The 16287-nt window shown below is 37.6% G+C and overlaps 3 protein-coding genes across 4 annotated transcripts in view; all 3 read left to right on the top strand.

Moving 5' to 3' along the window:
* The window catches only part of LOC142348577 (catenin beta-like), a 291880-nt gene that overhangs the window by 84085 nt on the left and 191508 nt on the right, over positions 1 to 16287 (top strand). The window lies entirely within an intron of this gene.
* The window catches only part of LOC142348575 (uncharacterized), a 222908-nt gene that overhangs the window by 67907 nt on the left and 138714 nt on the right, over positions 1 to 16287 (top strand). The gene's annotated exons all lie outside the window — the stretch shown is intronic.
* The window catches only part of LOC142348499 (uncharacterized), a 61252-nt gene continuing 58714 nt past the window's right edge, over positions 13750 to 16287 (top strand). Inside the window, exon 1 of the mRNA XM_075399876.1 lies at positions 13750 to 13804. Coding sequence (XP_075255991.1) covers positions 13750 to 13804 — 55 coding nt within the window. The remainder of the gene's footprint in view (positions 13805 to 16287) is intronic.

Below are 16287 nucleotides of genomic sequence, written 5' to 3'. Positions count from 1 at the left end.
GTTTGTTATTGTTAATACCCAGGTTGCCCGAACTTGGAAAACTTGGTAAGGCCGTAGTACGGCACCGTATAAGTCTTGAATGAAAACCGTACTAAGATCTTGTAAAGTTGACTACGGTCCGTAATACGGCCGTAATAAGTTTTCTAAGTTACCGTATTAAGGCCGTATCAAGATCAATAAGGTGCCGTACTAAGGCCTTACCAAGATTAATAAGGTTTTTAAGGTAAAATAAAAGCTGGAAAATTGTCGGAAAAGGCTCCAGTCAAGTTGAAAAACTGACTTTTTGAGACTTTTCCAGTATGTTCTGGGTGTGTTTCCCTCCTCCTTTCTCATCCGGGCTGGGGACCGGCTACGGCGGAGTTACAAACAAAAGCTATAGGAGAATTGAGCAGAGCACTAGATAAAAAAAACTAGGCTCGAAAAGCTCTCTCCTAAACAGACAATTTTAAGATAAAATAATACATGGAAAATTGTCGGAAAAGGCTCCAGTCACGTTGAAAAACAGACCTTTTGAGACTTTTCCCGTATGTTCTGGGTGTGTTTCCCTCCTCCTTTCTCATCCGGGCTGGGGACCGGCTACGGCGGAGTTACAAACAAAAGCTATAGGAGAATTGAGCAGAGCACTAGTTAAAAAAAAACTAAGCTCGAAAAGATCTCTCCAAAACCAACAACTTTAAGAACAAGCTAAACTAAAAATTCATTTTGCACTTTGACCCAGACAAAAAGTGGGACTCCTACGTTGCTTTTCGTTAGCATTCGACAACTCTAGGACCAGATTGGAAAAAAAGACGTTTTAAAAGAAAATTTTCAAATAAGCGAAAAACCTCAACTAAAAGACGAACTTTTTTCTACACAAACTAAACTAAAAATTCTTTTTGCACTTGAACCCAAACAAAAAGTGGGACTCCTACGTTGCTTTTCATTAGCATTCGACAACTCTAGGACCAGATTGGAAAAAAAGACGTTTTAAAAGAAAATTTTCAAATAAGCGAAAAACCTCAACTAAAAGACGAACTTTTTTCTATACAAGCTAAACTAGAAATTCGTTTTGCACTTGGGCCCACACAAGAAGTGGGACTCCTAAATTGCTTTTCGTTAGCATTCGACAACTCTAAGACCCGCTTGGAAAAAAAGACGTTTTAAAATAAAATTTTCAAATAAGCGAAAAACCTCAACTAAAAAACGAAATTTTTTCTATACAAGATAAACCGAAAATTCTTTTTTGGCACTGGGACCCACACAAAAAGTGGGACTCCTAGGTAGCTTTTCGTTAGCTCTCGACAACTCTAAGACCCGATTGGAAAAAAAAGACCTCTTAAAATAAAAATTTCAAATAAGCGAAAAACCTCAACTAAAAGACGAACTTTTTTCTACACAAACTAAACTAAAAATTCTTTTTGCACTTGAACCCAAACAAAAAGTGGGACTCCTACGTTGCTTTTCATTAGCATTCGACAACTCTAAGACCCGATTGGAAAAAAAGACGTTTTAAAAAAAAAATTTCGAATAAGCGAAAAACCTCAACTAAAAGACGAACTTTTTTCTATTACAAGATCAACCGAAAATTCTTTTTGCACTGGGACCCACACAACAAGTGGCACTCCTACTTTGCTTTTCGTTAGCTCTCGACAACTCTAAGACCCGATTGGAAAAAAAGACGTTTTAAAATAAAATTTTCAAATAAGCGAAAAACCACAACTAAAAGACGAACTTTTCTCTATACAAGCCAAACTAAAAATTCTTTTTGCACTTGGACCCAAACAAAAAGTGGGACTCCTACGTTGCTTTTCATTAGCATTCAACAACTCTAAGACCCGATTGGAAAAAAAAGACCTCTTAAAATAAAAATTTCAAATAAGCGAAACACCTCAACTAAAAGACGAACTTTTTTCTATACAAGCTAAACTAGAAATTCGTTTTGCACTTGGGCCCACACAAGAAGTGGGACTCCTAAATTGCTTTTCGTTAGCATTCGACAACTCTAAGACCCGCTTGGAAAAAAAGACGTTTTAAAATAAAATTTTCAAATAAGCGAAAAACCTCAACTAAAAAACGAAATTTTTTCTATACAAGATAAACCGAAAATTCTTTTTTGGCACTGGGACCCACACAAAAAGTGGGACTCCTAGGTAGCTTTTCGTTAGCTCTCGACAACTCTAAGACCCGATTGGAAAAAAAAAGACCTCTTAAAATAAAAATTTCAAATAAGCGAAAAACCTCAACTAAAAGACGAACTTTTTTCTACACAAACTAAACTAAAAATTCTTTTTGCACTTGGACCCACAAAAAAGTGGGACTTCTACGTTGATTTGCGTTAGCATTCGACAACTCTAAGACCCGATTGGAAAGAAAGACGTTTTAAAATAAAATTTTCAAATAAGCGAAACACCTCAACTAAAAGACGAACTTTATTCTATACAAGCCCAACCAAAAATTCGTTTTCCACTTGGACCCACACAAAAAGTGGGACTCCTACGTTGCTTTTCGTTAGCATGCGACAATTCGCAGACCCGAATGGAAAAAAAGATGATTTAAAATGAAATTTTTGAATAAGCGAAAAACCTCAACTAAAAGACGAACTTTTTTCTATACAAGCTAAACTAAAAATTCTTTTTGCACTTGGACCCACACAAAAACGGGACTCCTACGATGCTTTTTGTTAGCATTCGACAACTCTAAGACCAGATTGGAGAAAAAGATGTTTTAAAATAAAATTTTCAAATAAGCGAAAACAAAGAAAAAAGATGCAATTTCACTTTATGTCCCAAATCTGCCGTGACCATAAGTGTACAGACTGTGTAGACTATTGATCCCCGGTCATATGTTATTCGATTTTGCTCTAGGTGGCGAAGAAAAGTAAACATTACTATCCATTTTTTGAAAAACGATTTTCAAAAATGCTAACATTTTTGCAAAATAAGAAAATTGAAATTTTTACGCTAATTTCAGTTCAAATAATCGGTACGGTCGAGTTAACACCATAAACGGCGGAAAAAACTAAAATATTGTAGATTCAACCGATCTCTAAATTTAGAAGAATTTCGAGAGAAGACTTTTCAAAACAGAGAGAAAGCCTTTCTTTTACTGGAGTCTTTTCAGTCATATTTATGGTCTTTTTTGAGCTTAGACACGTCTACTAGTGATAACTAACCAATCCCGAACGTCAGAGGGCCGAAATGAATCCAACTTAGAAAGATATTTGCTTTAAAAAAGGCTATATTTTAGAGGAGTCCGTACACCTAATAAAGCTAACATGGAAACTCAATAAAAAGAAGCAATACCACTTTATGACCCAACTCTGTCGCGTCAATAGGTGTACAGACTGGATAGACTAATGATCAACGGTCAAAGGTTACGCAATTTTGCTATAGATGCAGAAAAAATGTAAAAATTGCTATCCACTTTTTGAAAAATGATTTTTCTTCAAAAATCCTAACATTCCTTGCAAAAATTGAAAACTGAAGGAATTTTTACAATAGTTGCAGTTTCAATAATTGGTACTGTCGAGTTAACACCATATATGGCGGAAAAACTAAAATATCGTAGATTCAACAGATCTCTAAATTTAGATGAATTTCGAGCGAAGACTTTCAAAACATAAAGAAAGCCTTTCTTTTACTGAAGCCTTTTCTACCTAAATTGTGGTCTTTTTCAAATTATTCACGTCTACTGGTAAAAGCTAACCGGTTCCGAACGTAATAAAGCGATGCAAATCACAATTACATAGAGTCCAGATACAAAAAAAATATTATATTACCACCTACATCTCAAAAAGAACACTGAGAAGATTTCTTGATTCATAAGAATTTTTTTGCTAGAACATACCTCAGCATAATTTTTGACTGAAAGGTCGCAACCGTCACAATCTCTACGGTTCAATCAAAAACCCTTCAATCTAGAGAGATTTTGACGAAAAAAAAAGAGTACAATAAGTGAATGACAAAAAGGTGTTTAAGAACAGTAAAAAAAATTAACAGTGTATTGAACAACAAAGTAAAATTGAGCATCGAATTAATCATGTTCGAAATGATCAATCAATACAGACAGGAAATTTTTTTTTATCAATGTCAATACGCATAAGTTTATTAGAAACGTCATTCAACGGGATTCTTTTCTGAAAACCAGAGTATTTAACTTCTACGAAACACAAAACTTCTGTCTCTTCGGTGCACTTTTTGTTGGAAAAGTAGTTGACAACACTGAATACATTCACCAAGCACGTAGTTTCGTCTGATTTCTGGAACACAACGATTTCACCAAACCCTTCATTGAAATCCTGCTTGAAGCTAACATACGCATTGTTGTTTGTAAAATAACTGAGAGAGTCCAGATTGAGAGTACGAACAGACATGGTTGAAAACAAACTGACATCATTAGGATCGAAGTGAAGCGGGAGCGAGGTTGTGTCAACAATTTTTTGTTCAGAGAAAGTTTTAGTTGTCCGAAGGCTATTAGCAAAATGTACTAAATTGTCTTTCCGTAATTCCGTAAGAAGAAGTTTTTTACGACGAATATACCGCTCAATTATCAAATCAAGATGGTTGACAGTTCCTGTAAACGGCTTACTAAGCATGTTGTTAGCCGATTCGAACATGAAAGCAGACGTTGACCACAAAGGACCAAAATTTTTCACCTGCCAGCATAAATGCGTTAAGTAATGCACATTTATGGTGAAACAAAATTCGTCGAACTGTGATTGAGTCTTGTCTAGAAATTTCTCGAGAAGTTTTTCAGCTGGCTGTGTATGAGCTGTGTCAGTTAAAAGAAGACGAATCGCATAGCTGAGACACATAAACCGTTCAAAAGTTTCCGAGCAAGTATATAATTGGAAAAGAATTGGGCCCAAATACAAAAGCCAATCCTTGCACTCACTTGCTTTGAAATTGGGAAGGTCGGAAAGACTTCTTGGAGATCTTCTTATTTCATACGGAACCTAATTAAAAAAAGATGTGATCACAAAAAACTGAAAGCTCAAAAAAATCAACTCACTTTAAGATTCTTGACAACTCTTGTTATTTCTTCTCTTGAAGATCCTTTGATTTCTTTGCAAATTAGGTCAAGAACTGTTCGAGCAACTCCGAGCGCAATCTGATGCATATAATCAATGGGCATCGATAAAGGGAGACTCGGAAGAATTGTATTCAATGCACTGACGCCTTTAACGCCTTTCCAGTTCTTTAGAGAAGGATGCTTCTCAATGAACTCAACATTACCGCGATACTCGTTCACTGTTCTCATTTGTGATTTTATATTCGGATAGAAGTGGGTGTTCCCAAACCGCTTCCCTTCATTATAGCAGTAACAACAGCCAAAATACCCATTGAAAGAGGTCCAATTAAGTACGGAGTAACGAGCTGGAGTATCGGCAACGAGAAGCACAGGATTTAGAGTTACCGTGTAAATTGTTCCTGCAAGCTCCAGAGTCGTTGGTTTTAATTGATCACCAATAGCCTGCAAAAAAAAAATTGAAAAAACTTGACATGACTTGAATAGAAAATTAGTACGCAAACAATAACCTTGAAGAAAGAGGTCCATTGAGGTTTCTCTTTACCAAACCAAAGCCCGGCTAATATTATGTTCTTGAAAGCAGACCGCAAAATTGGTGGCAAATTTGCGACTGCAATCCAAACTGGCCAAAGAGTATTGTTTCGAGACTGAATGACTTTTACACCGTCAGTATTCAGAATCAGAAACACTTTCAATTTATTAGAAATTCGATCAAAAGCGTCAGGCAAAATGAGATCGCGGCCATTGCCTTTGTTAGCGTTATAATTTACAATATGCGTAAAATTCAACTTCAGTAGCATTTCAATTTCTTCCACAAAATTTAAAACACGCCATTCGCCTCCAGCTAACGCTTCGGACTTCAAAATTCGCTGACGTGCTATCCGAGCGTTGCGATTTTTCAAGGTCTTGAAAGACGGAATTGTACAATCAGGATACGAAAGACGGATTAATCTCAACCATTCACCGGCTTCTTTATCAGAAGTCCCGTGCTTCGTTACAATACTTTCAACACAATGGACAAAATTATCCAGCGAAGTTTTTGAGTTGCCATCGATCAATTGAAATGCTTCCACTTCTTCGTTTTCGGAAGAACTAGATTCCTCAGAAGCAACACGAGCCGGATTTTCACAGTCATTACTGCTAGAGAAAAAAACGTTTGATGAATCATGGGAGGCATTGCTAAGACCTTCATTAGCAAAATCGTTATCGCCCACCACCGTCGTCATCTCAGTTTCACTGGAAACATCGCTGTCCGAGACTTCAGCATCAACAAGCCTTAAGTCCACCCAGCATGTCTTCTTAGGAGTGCTTTGTACTGCAGGTTGTCGATACTTCCGTTTGAAGTTTCTCATCCTAAACAAACCCTGAGTCCTCTGAAGGGCCAGAGGTGAACCAGCTGCAATAGGCGATAATTCAATTTGTGTTCTAGTTGTGCTTAGTACAGGCGTGCTGACATCAACATGCAAATTAGTATGAACACACAAACAATCTCTGTTGCCTGGTCCAAAGAAGCTGGCACCATAGAAGGACAGTAGCTCGGTTTGAGGTGGAATTTCCTGTCTTGTGATAATTTGAACAGCTTTCCTGCCATTGATTTCAATAGCTACGTAGTCACAATTGGGTACGCAACTGTGATTCAAAAAACGTGCCGGTCCAACCATCACACGGCTCAAACCCGAACCTTCTCGAGGTGCCATTATGGAGAGATTTGAGAAGGTACTTTCATCTTTTTTCGGAATTTTTTCCAGATAACCGAACAATGAAATTCGCTGACCTTTCGGAAGCAATTTTTCCCCCTCATAGTGCAGCCCATATCCACCAAAAGAATCTGCCCTTAAACTACAGTTTTCAACTTTCATTTGGTGATAGGCCTTTTTTAACAAATTATGCGTTCTTTTGACAATTGAACTTGAATTCTTCAGAGCATCGTAATCTTCTTGGGAAATAAGCCCCACAAACTCTTTAACGTCTGGATTTGACAATCCAAAAGAACGACAAATGTGGCCATCAATTTGACACAGAAGATGATGTCTTTCAGATCTATCTAAGAGTTTGTTAGGCATGAATCTAAAACATAAAAAGATTGTGGGATGGTAAACAGAGCAAACGCCGCGATAACAGTGAGAAGTCACGTTAAACACATTTCAGCTAGAACCATGAGAAATTCGAGGTAAATTTGTAGGATCCTAATACAATTTTTCAACAAAAAGCTTGAGACTTTCATCTATCGCTTTGAGGCCACCAAGCAACGAGAAAAAACTCAAACTACAGCTGCTGGAGGAAAGTTTGAAAAACACTAAGTTTATTTAAAACCCGACGAGATTCGGGCGAATTGATCTTAAACGACTGGCTAGCCCCCCTCAGTAACCAACTGTGAATTAGACATTATAGCCTTAGTTTTAATGATTGAGTGAGCACGAGAGCAGTGGGGCTGGAGAGGGGGTGGGGAATGGCCAGCAGAGGGGGGGGGGTCAGATGCGCGGGGTTACTGGAAGAGGAAGCACGAGTACGTTATTTCGTCCTAAAAACTTAGATACAAGGGGATAAACATTAACCCCTGAGCCTTACAGATCTTTAATCTCTACGAACGCAATTCACCGAAACAAAGACACGAATTTATGTAGGCTGGTTCTTCGCCTTCACCACTTCTTTAGCCCTCTTTTACTTAACACCACCCCTATTGGGGTGACCAACAAAGCGACGAATTCATGTAGGCTGGTTTGTAGCCTTCACCGCTTCTTTACCCCCTTTTACATAACACCATCCTATAGGGCAATGTTATGTAAAAGGGGGCTAAAGAAGCGGTGAAGGCTAAGAACAAGCTTACAAGTAACCACTTCTTTAGCTCCCTTTTACATAACACCACCCTTATACGGGTTGTATTATGTTAAAGGGGGCTAAAGAAGCGATGAAGGCTAAGAAACAGCCTACATGAATTCGTCTTTGACCGTTTCGGTGAATTGCATTTTAGTGATTAAAGATCTGTGAGGCTCCTGAGTTACTGTTTATCCCCTTTTATCAATGTTTTTTAGGAAAAAATACAAAATGGCTCTGACAATAATTGGTCTGGCGAAAAAAGCAAACAAAGACAACAGAACTGATATAAAAATGCTACCAGATTTGCATAAGAGCAATTAAAAAAATAACCAATTAACGAAGAAACCTCACGCTTACCAGCTCAAAAAAGATTAAATAGAGAGGTATGTTTATTCCGGTTTTATGCATGAATTAACGACAACAAGAAAAGTAGATGAAACAACAGGGGTCTTCACAGAAGATCAATAGTTAAGAAATTTTATTAAACGTACACACATATTTTGAATGCGTAATATATTGAATCCGTGTATTCAGTAATTTTACTTCAAAATTATGAAAACAACAGCTGCACTATTCTCAGTCAACTCTCAAAGCTAGCTTCAAGCTAAAAGAGAAAGTACTAAATATGATTGGACAACTTCGTAGAGAAGCAAAACTTCAATTGAAGAAACTTATATAGCTTCAGTAGCTATAAAACGAACAAAACAAAACTTCTAAACATAAAGAAAGAAAAGAGTTGTATAATACTTGTGTTGAGTAGCATAGCCAATGTCGACAAGTAACACAACTTCTGCTGAGTTTGCAACAGAATAAACAAAATACTGCACCAACATAGCACTGCATCGACAAAAAAGAGAGAAATTGATGACCTCCAGCTCTATTATTCCCCACCATTTTCAGCGTTTTCGTTATCAGTATCAGCTGTATTTTGTATATGCCTTTTAGCGATCTCAATGCCATGCCTGCCTTTCATGTCCAGCCCATATTGATTTGCAGCATCTCGTGCATTTTCGAAGGCAGTCTGCGGTGCCCGCGGATATTTTCTGGTGACACATTCTAAATAAGACAAACTTACAGCTAGACTTCATTTCTGTTATGAAAGCGAGAAGGTGATTCAGCAAACTCAATAATTGAAGGTAAATGAGACAGAGTAAAACTTGCCTTTAAACAATTGATATCGCTCATGGTCGCAAGGTTTCCTCCCAGATGCCCTGCTCGTCTTCTTGCCTAATATCAACAAGATGAGTTCACAGACTTCCCCTTGTCCAAAAAGACGACGTGCTAGCTCGCGTCCCAAAATGCTCGGTTTCTCCGAGGCATATAGCGTCATTAAATCAAAACCCTTGTACATGAGAGGACCGTTGGACGTGTCATCGTTGTTGGGATCTTCAGTCCGTCCTGTATTGACGTTTAAATGCGCCGCCCAAATGTTCAAAAATTCGCGCTTCTCAGCCTTGCGGACTTTCAGCATTTGATCGAAAAATTTTTTCTGATTTTCCATCATTTGTTCCATTTGCTTCTTTTGATCGGAAAGCAACTCCTTCACAATCGACACAGTTTTCTAAATACAAAAAAAAACAACTTAGAGGCAGGCAAATTCCTTTTGATCAAAGCTGAAAGTAGATGACTCAAACAAACAAGCGCAAGGATAAAAACATTTATTTCTATATGCCACCAGGAGTTGTCAAACAAAAAGGTGCTAGCAATTTTTTTTCAAAACTGACTTTTCTGTTTTCAAATAAAAAAAATACCTCATCGACATTGTCGTTCTGAGATAGGGCGACGGGTGCAGGACTTGAAGCCTCCAATTCATGTCCCAGCTGCACAACAGGATCAACAAGCCTCTTTTTCACCTTTGAGGGACCATCGTCACAAATTCGCAGCTTTTTGCTCTTTTTCCTTTGGGTGCTGGTGACAGGCGAGTTCTCATCCTCCAGGAACAACACTGGTGCCGATTTTTCAAGCTCCGGCGGTGGGAGATTTTCGTCCTGTTCCTCACTAAATACAAACAGACCAGACTGCATTAATATGCAGTAATTACTAAGCAATATTTTCCAAAGAACGCCAGAAAGCATTGTCAAACAAATTACAGGAAAAGTAGAATCTTTAGATATTAGGCCCACTAGCTTAGAAAAAAGATTGACTTAAAACAACAAGTGAATAGACACTAACTACAAAGACATAGTGATCTCTGCCAGGGAGATGTTGTTCTTCTCACATCGGTCTAAAATAGTCATAGCTCTCTTTGATCTGGCATCATAATCTTTGGCAAGACACGTTTCCACAAACTGGCAATCATCATACCCCTCGTCTGTCTTCAGCGTCAGAACAGTTGACTTTTGAATGTTCATTTTGTCATGAAAACCATAGTTAGGTGGCCAAGATTGATGAGTCAGATAGAGCGGGAAAACTGATTTATCTTTTCGACAGAAAAATACCCAGCGAATCTTCAAGGCCCTATTGTACTCCGCCTCAGTATAGGTTTCTTTCACCTTGATGCCACGATTTTCCCATGGAATTAACGGCAGAGACATTTTGCAAGCAATCTGAAGAGCAATAAACACATCGAATTACAAGCTTCTTAACACACACGTTCCCCAACAGAAAATTGCTTCGGCCATGTTGATTAACACAAACAGAGCATACGGTAAAACAAAATGAGAAACAGAAAAGTATTGTCATGAGAAGATTTTACATACTATAAAATAAAGCACTATTGAAAAATCCTCTCGATAAACTTTTTTTGAAGCAAACATGCGGGACACCATATTTCAGTTTCTTTTACAAAAAAACAAATCATCATTCTAACCCATGATGGTGGGACTCGTAGGCCTCTACCAGTGGCAATTTCGTAGGCAAATACCCTAACATCCATTTTTGATTTTGCCTCAATAACGCATCTAAGTATCAGGACACGCGACGAGTGAGAATCAAAAATTTGAGGTCTACATCGCGACTTTGCAACTACTGAGCACAGGGCACGTCTTAAAGTAGTTCTCGGAACCTTGAATTTCTTTACAATTGCCCGCATACTCTGATTTTTGAGCTTCCCCTCGTCAACCGCTTTCTGCAATGTTTCTTGAGAATACTTACGCATATAACGAATTTTCATTTGCAATAATGGAAAAACATGATGATCAATAACTTAAAGAATCCTTAAAATCATAAATTCTCAATTAACTGCCACGATCACAAAAGATTCAATTGATAAATGCATTGACGTCAACGAAACGAAACTAGTGGAGTCCTTCTACCTTGGATCAGAAAGTCCAAATTTTAATTTCGGATACCAACAATCTAAAAAGGTTAAACATAAGCGATTAACGTCGGACGGATTGCTCTCAAACGATTGGCGAGCGCTAAAATGTATCAGTTTAAGCCCTGCACTTTTATCAGATGGGATAAACCAAACCAACGTTTAGCTTAAATTTGAATCAAAGAAACTAAACTAGTTGATTCCTTCCACTTTGAATCAGAGAGGATCAAAAAGCAACGTTTCAACTTTAGAACACAACTAAAACACAAAATCAAGACAGAACTCGATGCCCTCCACTTTCATTCAGATGGTCAGAGAGACCTGCCTCGAAAATTAAGAGCAGGAAAATGAATCAGTTCGAACCCTCCGCTTCGATCAGATGGGATGAACTGGAAAAAACTTTGCGCTCTTTACGATACAAAGAAACAAAACTGGTTTATTCATTCCACTTGAATCGGATATGATTAACCAGAAGCGTCTCAATTACGAAAGCAAAGAAAAATTTACCTTGAGAAAAGTAGCCGATTATCTCAAATTTAATGAGGTAGTGAGAAATTTCCCTGCAGTTCAAAAGATAGCAAAAAATTGAATTAGTTTATACCCTCCATTTTGATCAGATGGGATAAACCAAACCAACTTTTAGCTTAAATTTGAATCAAAGAAACTAAACTAAATGATTCCTTCCAATATGAATCAGACAGGATCAAAAAGCAAAGTTTCAACTTTCGAACACAGACAAAACACAAAATCAAGACAGAACTCGATGCCCTAAGCTTTCAGTCAGATGGTCAAAGAGATCTGCCTTGGAAATTAAGAGCAGAAAATAGAATCAGTTCGAACCCTCCGCTTAGATCAGATGGGAAGAACTGAAAAAAAAATTTGTGCTCTTTACGATACAAAGAAACAAAACTGGTTTACTCATTCCACTTGAATCGGATATGATCAACCAGAAGCGTATCAATTACGAAAGCAATGAAAAACTTACCTTGAGAAAAGTAGCCGATTAACTCAAATGTCAATGAGGTAGTGAGAAATTTCCCTGCAGTTCGTGATAGCAAAAAATTGAATCAGTTTATACCCTCCACTTTGATCAGATGGGATAAACCAAACCAACTTTTATCTTAAATTTGAATCAAAGAAACTAAATAGTTGATTCCTTCCACTTTGAATCAGACAGGATCAAAAAGCAACGTTTCAACTTTCGAACACCGCCAAAACACAAAATCAAGACAGAACTCGATGCCCTCCACTTTCAGTCAGATGGTCAAAGAGATCTGCCTCGGAAATTAAGAGCAGAAAATAGAATCAGTTCGAACCCTCCGCTTACATCAGATGGGATGAACTGGAAAAAAATTTTGTGCTCTTTGCGATACAAAGAAACAAATTTAGTTTTCTCATTCCGCTTGAATCGGATATGATCAACCAGAAGCGTCTCAATTACGAAAGCAATGAAATATTTACCTGGAGAAAAGTAGCCGATAAACTCAAATTTCAATGAGGTAGTGAGAAATTTCCCTGCAGTTCAAGTGATAGCACAAAATTGAATCAGTTTATACCCTCCACTTTGATCAGATGGGATAAACCAAAACAACTTTAAGCTTAAATTTGAATCAAAGAAACAAAACTAGTTCATTCCTTCCACTTTGAATCACAGAGGATCAAAAAGCAACGTTTCAACTTTCGAACACAACCAAAACACATTATCAAGACAGAACTCGATGCCCTCCACTTTCAGTCAGATGGTCAAAGAGATTTGCCTCGGAAAATAAGAGCAGAAAATATAATCAGTTCGAACCCTCCACTTCGATCAGATGGGATGAACTAAAAAAATTTCGTTTTTTTAAACGAAGAAACAAAACTAGTTGGCTCATTCCACTGGATTCAGATATGATCAACTAAAAATAATTCCTTTAGGGAACCAATGAAATTTTTAACCTGAGAGAAAAGCAACTGATTACTTCAAATTTCAATAACTCAACTGATAGCATAACATTGGATTAGTTCAGACCCTTCGCTTTGATCAGATGGGATGAACGGAATCAAGTCTTTTCGTGTTAATCTTTACTTCCTAAAAATTATCTATTATTTAAAAAAATTGTCAGCAAAGTGAATTTAGAACACAATGAGCACAACACAAAGGAAACTAAACAACATTTTGCATATTTAGATCAGCAAGCTCAGGAAGCGCCGGTGGTGGAGTTAAAACAAAATTCAAAATCTCATTACACGCTGCCTCATAACTTTCAGATACAAGGTGGACACCATCCTTGCTAAGAACCGGTTCAAATGTGAATTTTCGATAGTGCGGCTTCATTTTCTTGTTTTCTAGACGACCATTCAGCTTTCTGATTGGGTCGAATTTGCTTTCCCGCGAACAAGTTCTATTGAAGATCTCACATATGATCAAACTCGTGCTTGAGAAGTTGCAGAAATTCCTCAATTCTACAAAACTCTGCATAGTCACTTTCAAGCTTTCCTTTGACTGCGATGGGTCAGAGGGCTTTGCGGTCACGTTGTTACCTCCCGCCACAACCACCAAAATGTGATGAGCTCTAATGTCATCTTTGAAATCTTCCCAAATTTGAAGTTTGGCTCCTGGTTGTGCGACAACATTAAACCAAGCAGGAAAGGAGAAGTTGTCTGCCATTCTCCTCAGGTGAGAGTCCCCGATGATCAGAACAGTATTCTCCATCGAACTGAAACAAAAGTTTGCTAGAAAGAAAAGTATAGAGACAGGCAAAATATGCTAAACCGACATTAATTAACCCCTAGAGAGCAATTCCCCTGATACCCGGGGCTGAGTGGTCCCACATTGACCGGTGGTAGGTGGTCCCAGTTCACACTTGGTGGCGTCCCCTGATACCCGGGGATGGGTGTACCCAGATTTACCGCTGGCTCGGTTCCCGTTGAACATTTGGGAAAAACTAGAAAAACTTTAGAAAGAGAACATATTTTTTCTCTATGAGTGTCATAGTCCTAGTAGGTTCTGATGGAGGGCTAATTGTTGAACTAGGTGGTCTGAGAAAAAAGTACTTAATAGGTTGCCAAATTTCGAGCTCAAAAGTTATTCTTTTGCGTTTTCATAAAAAGTGATTTTCAGTATAGTCAAGGACTTGTTCAAATGATTTGAGGGTCTATGTAGGAGTGTCAGAGTCCTAGTAGGTTCCAATTGAGGGCTAATTGTTGATCTAGGTGGTCTGAGAAAAAAGTACTTAATACATTGTCAAATTTCGAGCTCAAAAGTTATTCTTTTGCGTTTTCATAAAAAGTGATTTTCAGTATAGTTAAGGACTTGTTCAAATGATTTGAAGGTCTATGTAGGAGTGTCATAATCTTAGTAGGTTCTACTGGAGGGCTAATTGTTGATCTAGGTGGTCTGAGAAAAAAGTACTTAATACGTTGTTAAATTACGAGCTCAAAAGTTATTGTGCGTTTTCATAAAAAGTTTTTTCAGTACAGTCAAGGACTTGTTCAAATGATTTGAGGTTCTATGTAGGAGTGTCACAGTCCTAGTAGGTTCTACTGGAGGGCTAATTGCTGATCTAGGTGGTCTGAAAAAAAAGTACTTAATACAATGTCAAATTTCGAGCTCAAAAGTTGTTCTTTTGCGTTTTCATAATAAGTGATTTTCAGTATAGTCAAGGACTTGTTCAAATGATTTGAAGCTCTATGTAGGAGTGTCATAGCCCTAGTAGGTTCTACTGGAGGGCTAACTGTTGATCTAGGTGATCTGAGAAAAAAGTACTTCATACGTTGTTAAATTACGAGCTCAAAAGTTATTCTTGTGCGTTTTTATTAAAAGTGATTTTCAGTATAGTCAAGGACTTGTTCAAATAATTTGAAGGTCTATGTAGGAGTGTCATAGTCCTACTAGGTTCTACTGGAGGGCTTATTGTTGATCTAGGTGGTCTGAATACGTTGTTAAATTACGAGCTCAAAAGTTATTCTTGTGCGTTTTCTTAAAAAGTGATTTTCAGTACAGTCAAGGACTTGTTCAAATGATTTGAGGGTCTATGTAGGAGTGTCATAGTCATAGTAGGTTCTACTGGAGGGCTATTTGTTGATATAGCTGGTCTGAGAAAAAAGTACTTAATACGTTGTCAAATTTCGAGCTCAAAAATTATTCTTGTGCGTTTTCATTAAAAGTGATTTTCAGTATAGTCAAGGACTTGTTCAAATGATTTGAGGGTCTATGTAGGAGTGTCATAGTCATAGTAGGTTCTACTGGAGGGCTATTTGTTGATCTAGCTGGTCTGAGAAAAAAGTACTTAATACGTTGTCAAATTTCGAGCTCAAAAATTATTCTTTTGCGTTTTCATAAAAAGTGATTTTCAGTATAGTCAAGGACTTGTTCAAATGATTTGAGGGTCTATGTAGGAGTGTCAGAGTCCTAGTAGGTTCCAATTGAGGGCTAATTGTTGATCTAGGTGGTCTGAGAAAAAAGTACTTAATACATTGTCAAATTTCGAGCTCAAAAGTTATTCTTTTGCGTTTTCATAAAAAGTGATTTTCAGTATAGTTAAGGACTTGTTCAAATGATTTGAAGGTCTATGTAGGAGTGTCATAATCTTAGTAGGTTCTACTGGAGGGCTAATTGTTGATCTAGGTGGTCTGAGAAAAAAGTACTTAAAACGTTGTTAAATTACGAGCTCAAAAGTTATTGTGCGTTTTCATAAAAAGTTTTTTCAGTACAGTCAAGGACTTGTTCAAATGATTTGAGGTTCTATGTAGGAGTGCCACAGTCCTAGTAGGTTCTACTGGAGGGCTAATTGCTGATCTAGGTGGTCTGAGAAAAAAGTACCTAATACGTTGTCAAATTTCGAGCTCAAAAGTTATTCTCATGTGTTTTCATACAAAGTGATTTTCGGTATAGTCAAGGACTTGTTCAAATGATTTGAGGGTCTATGTAGGAGTGTCATATTTCTAGTAGGTTCTACTGGTGGGCAAATTGTTGATATAGGTGGTCTGAAAAAAGAGTACTTAATACGTTGTCAAATTTCGAGCTCAAAAGTTGTTCTTGTGCGTTTTCATAATAAGTGATTTTCAGTATAGTCAAGGACTTGTTCAAATGATTTGAAGCTCTATGTAGGAGTGTCATAGCCCTAGTAGGTTCTACTGGAGGGCTAACTGTTGATCTAGGTGATCTGAGAAAAAAGTACTTCATACGTTGTTAAATTACGAGCTCAAAAGTTATTCTTGTGCGTTTT

This window comes from Convolutriloba macropyga, chromosome 10 (genome assembly GCF_964194025.1).
Source record: "Convolutriloba macropyga chromosome 10, txConMacr16.3, whole genome shotgun sequence".
NCBI lineage: Eukaryota > Metazoa > Xenacoelomorpha > Acoela > Convolutidae > Convolutriloba > Convolutriloba macropyga.
This window is presented reverse-complemented; position numbering and strand designations above follow the sequence as displayed.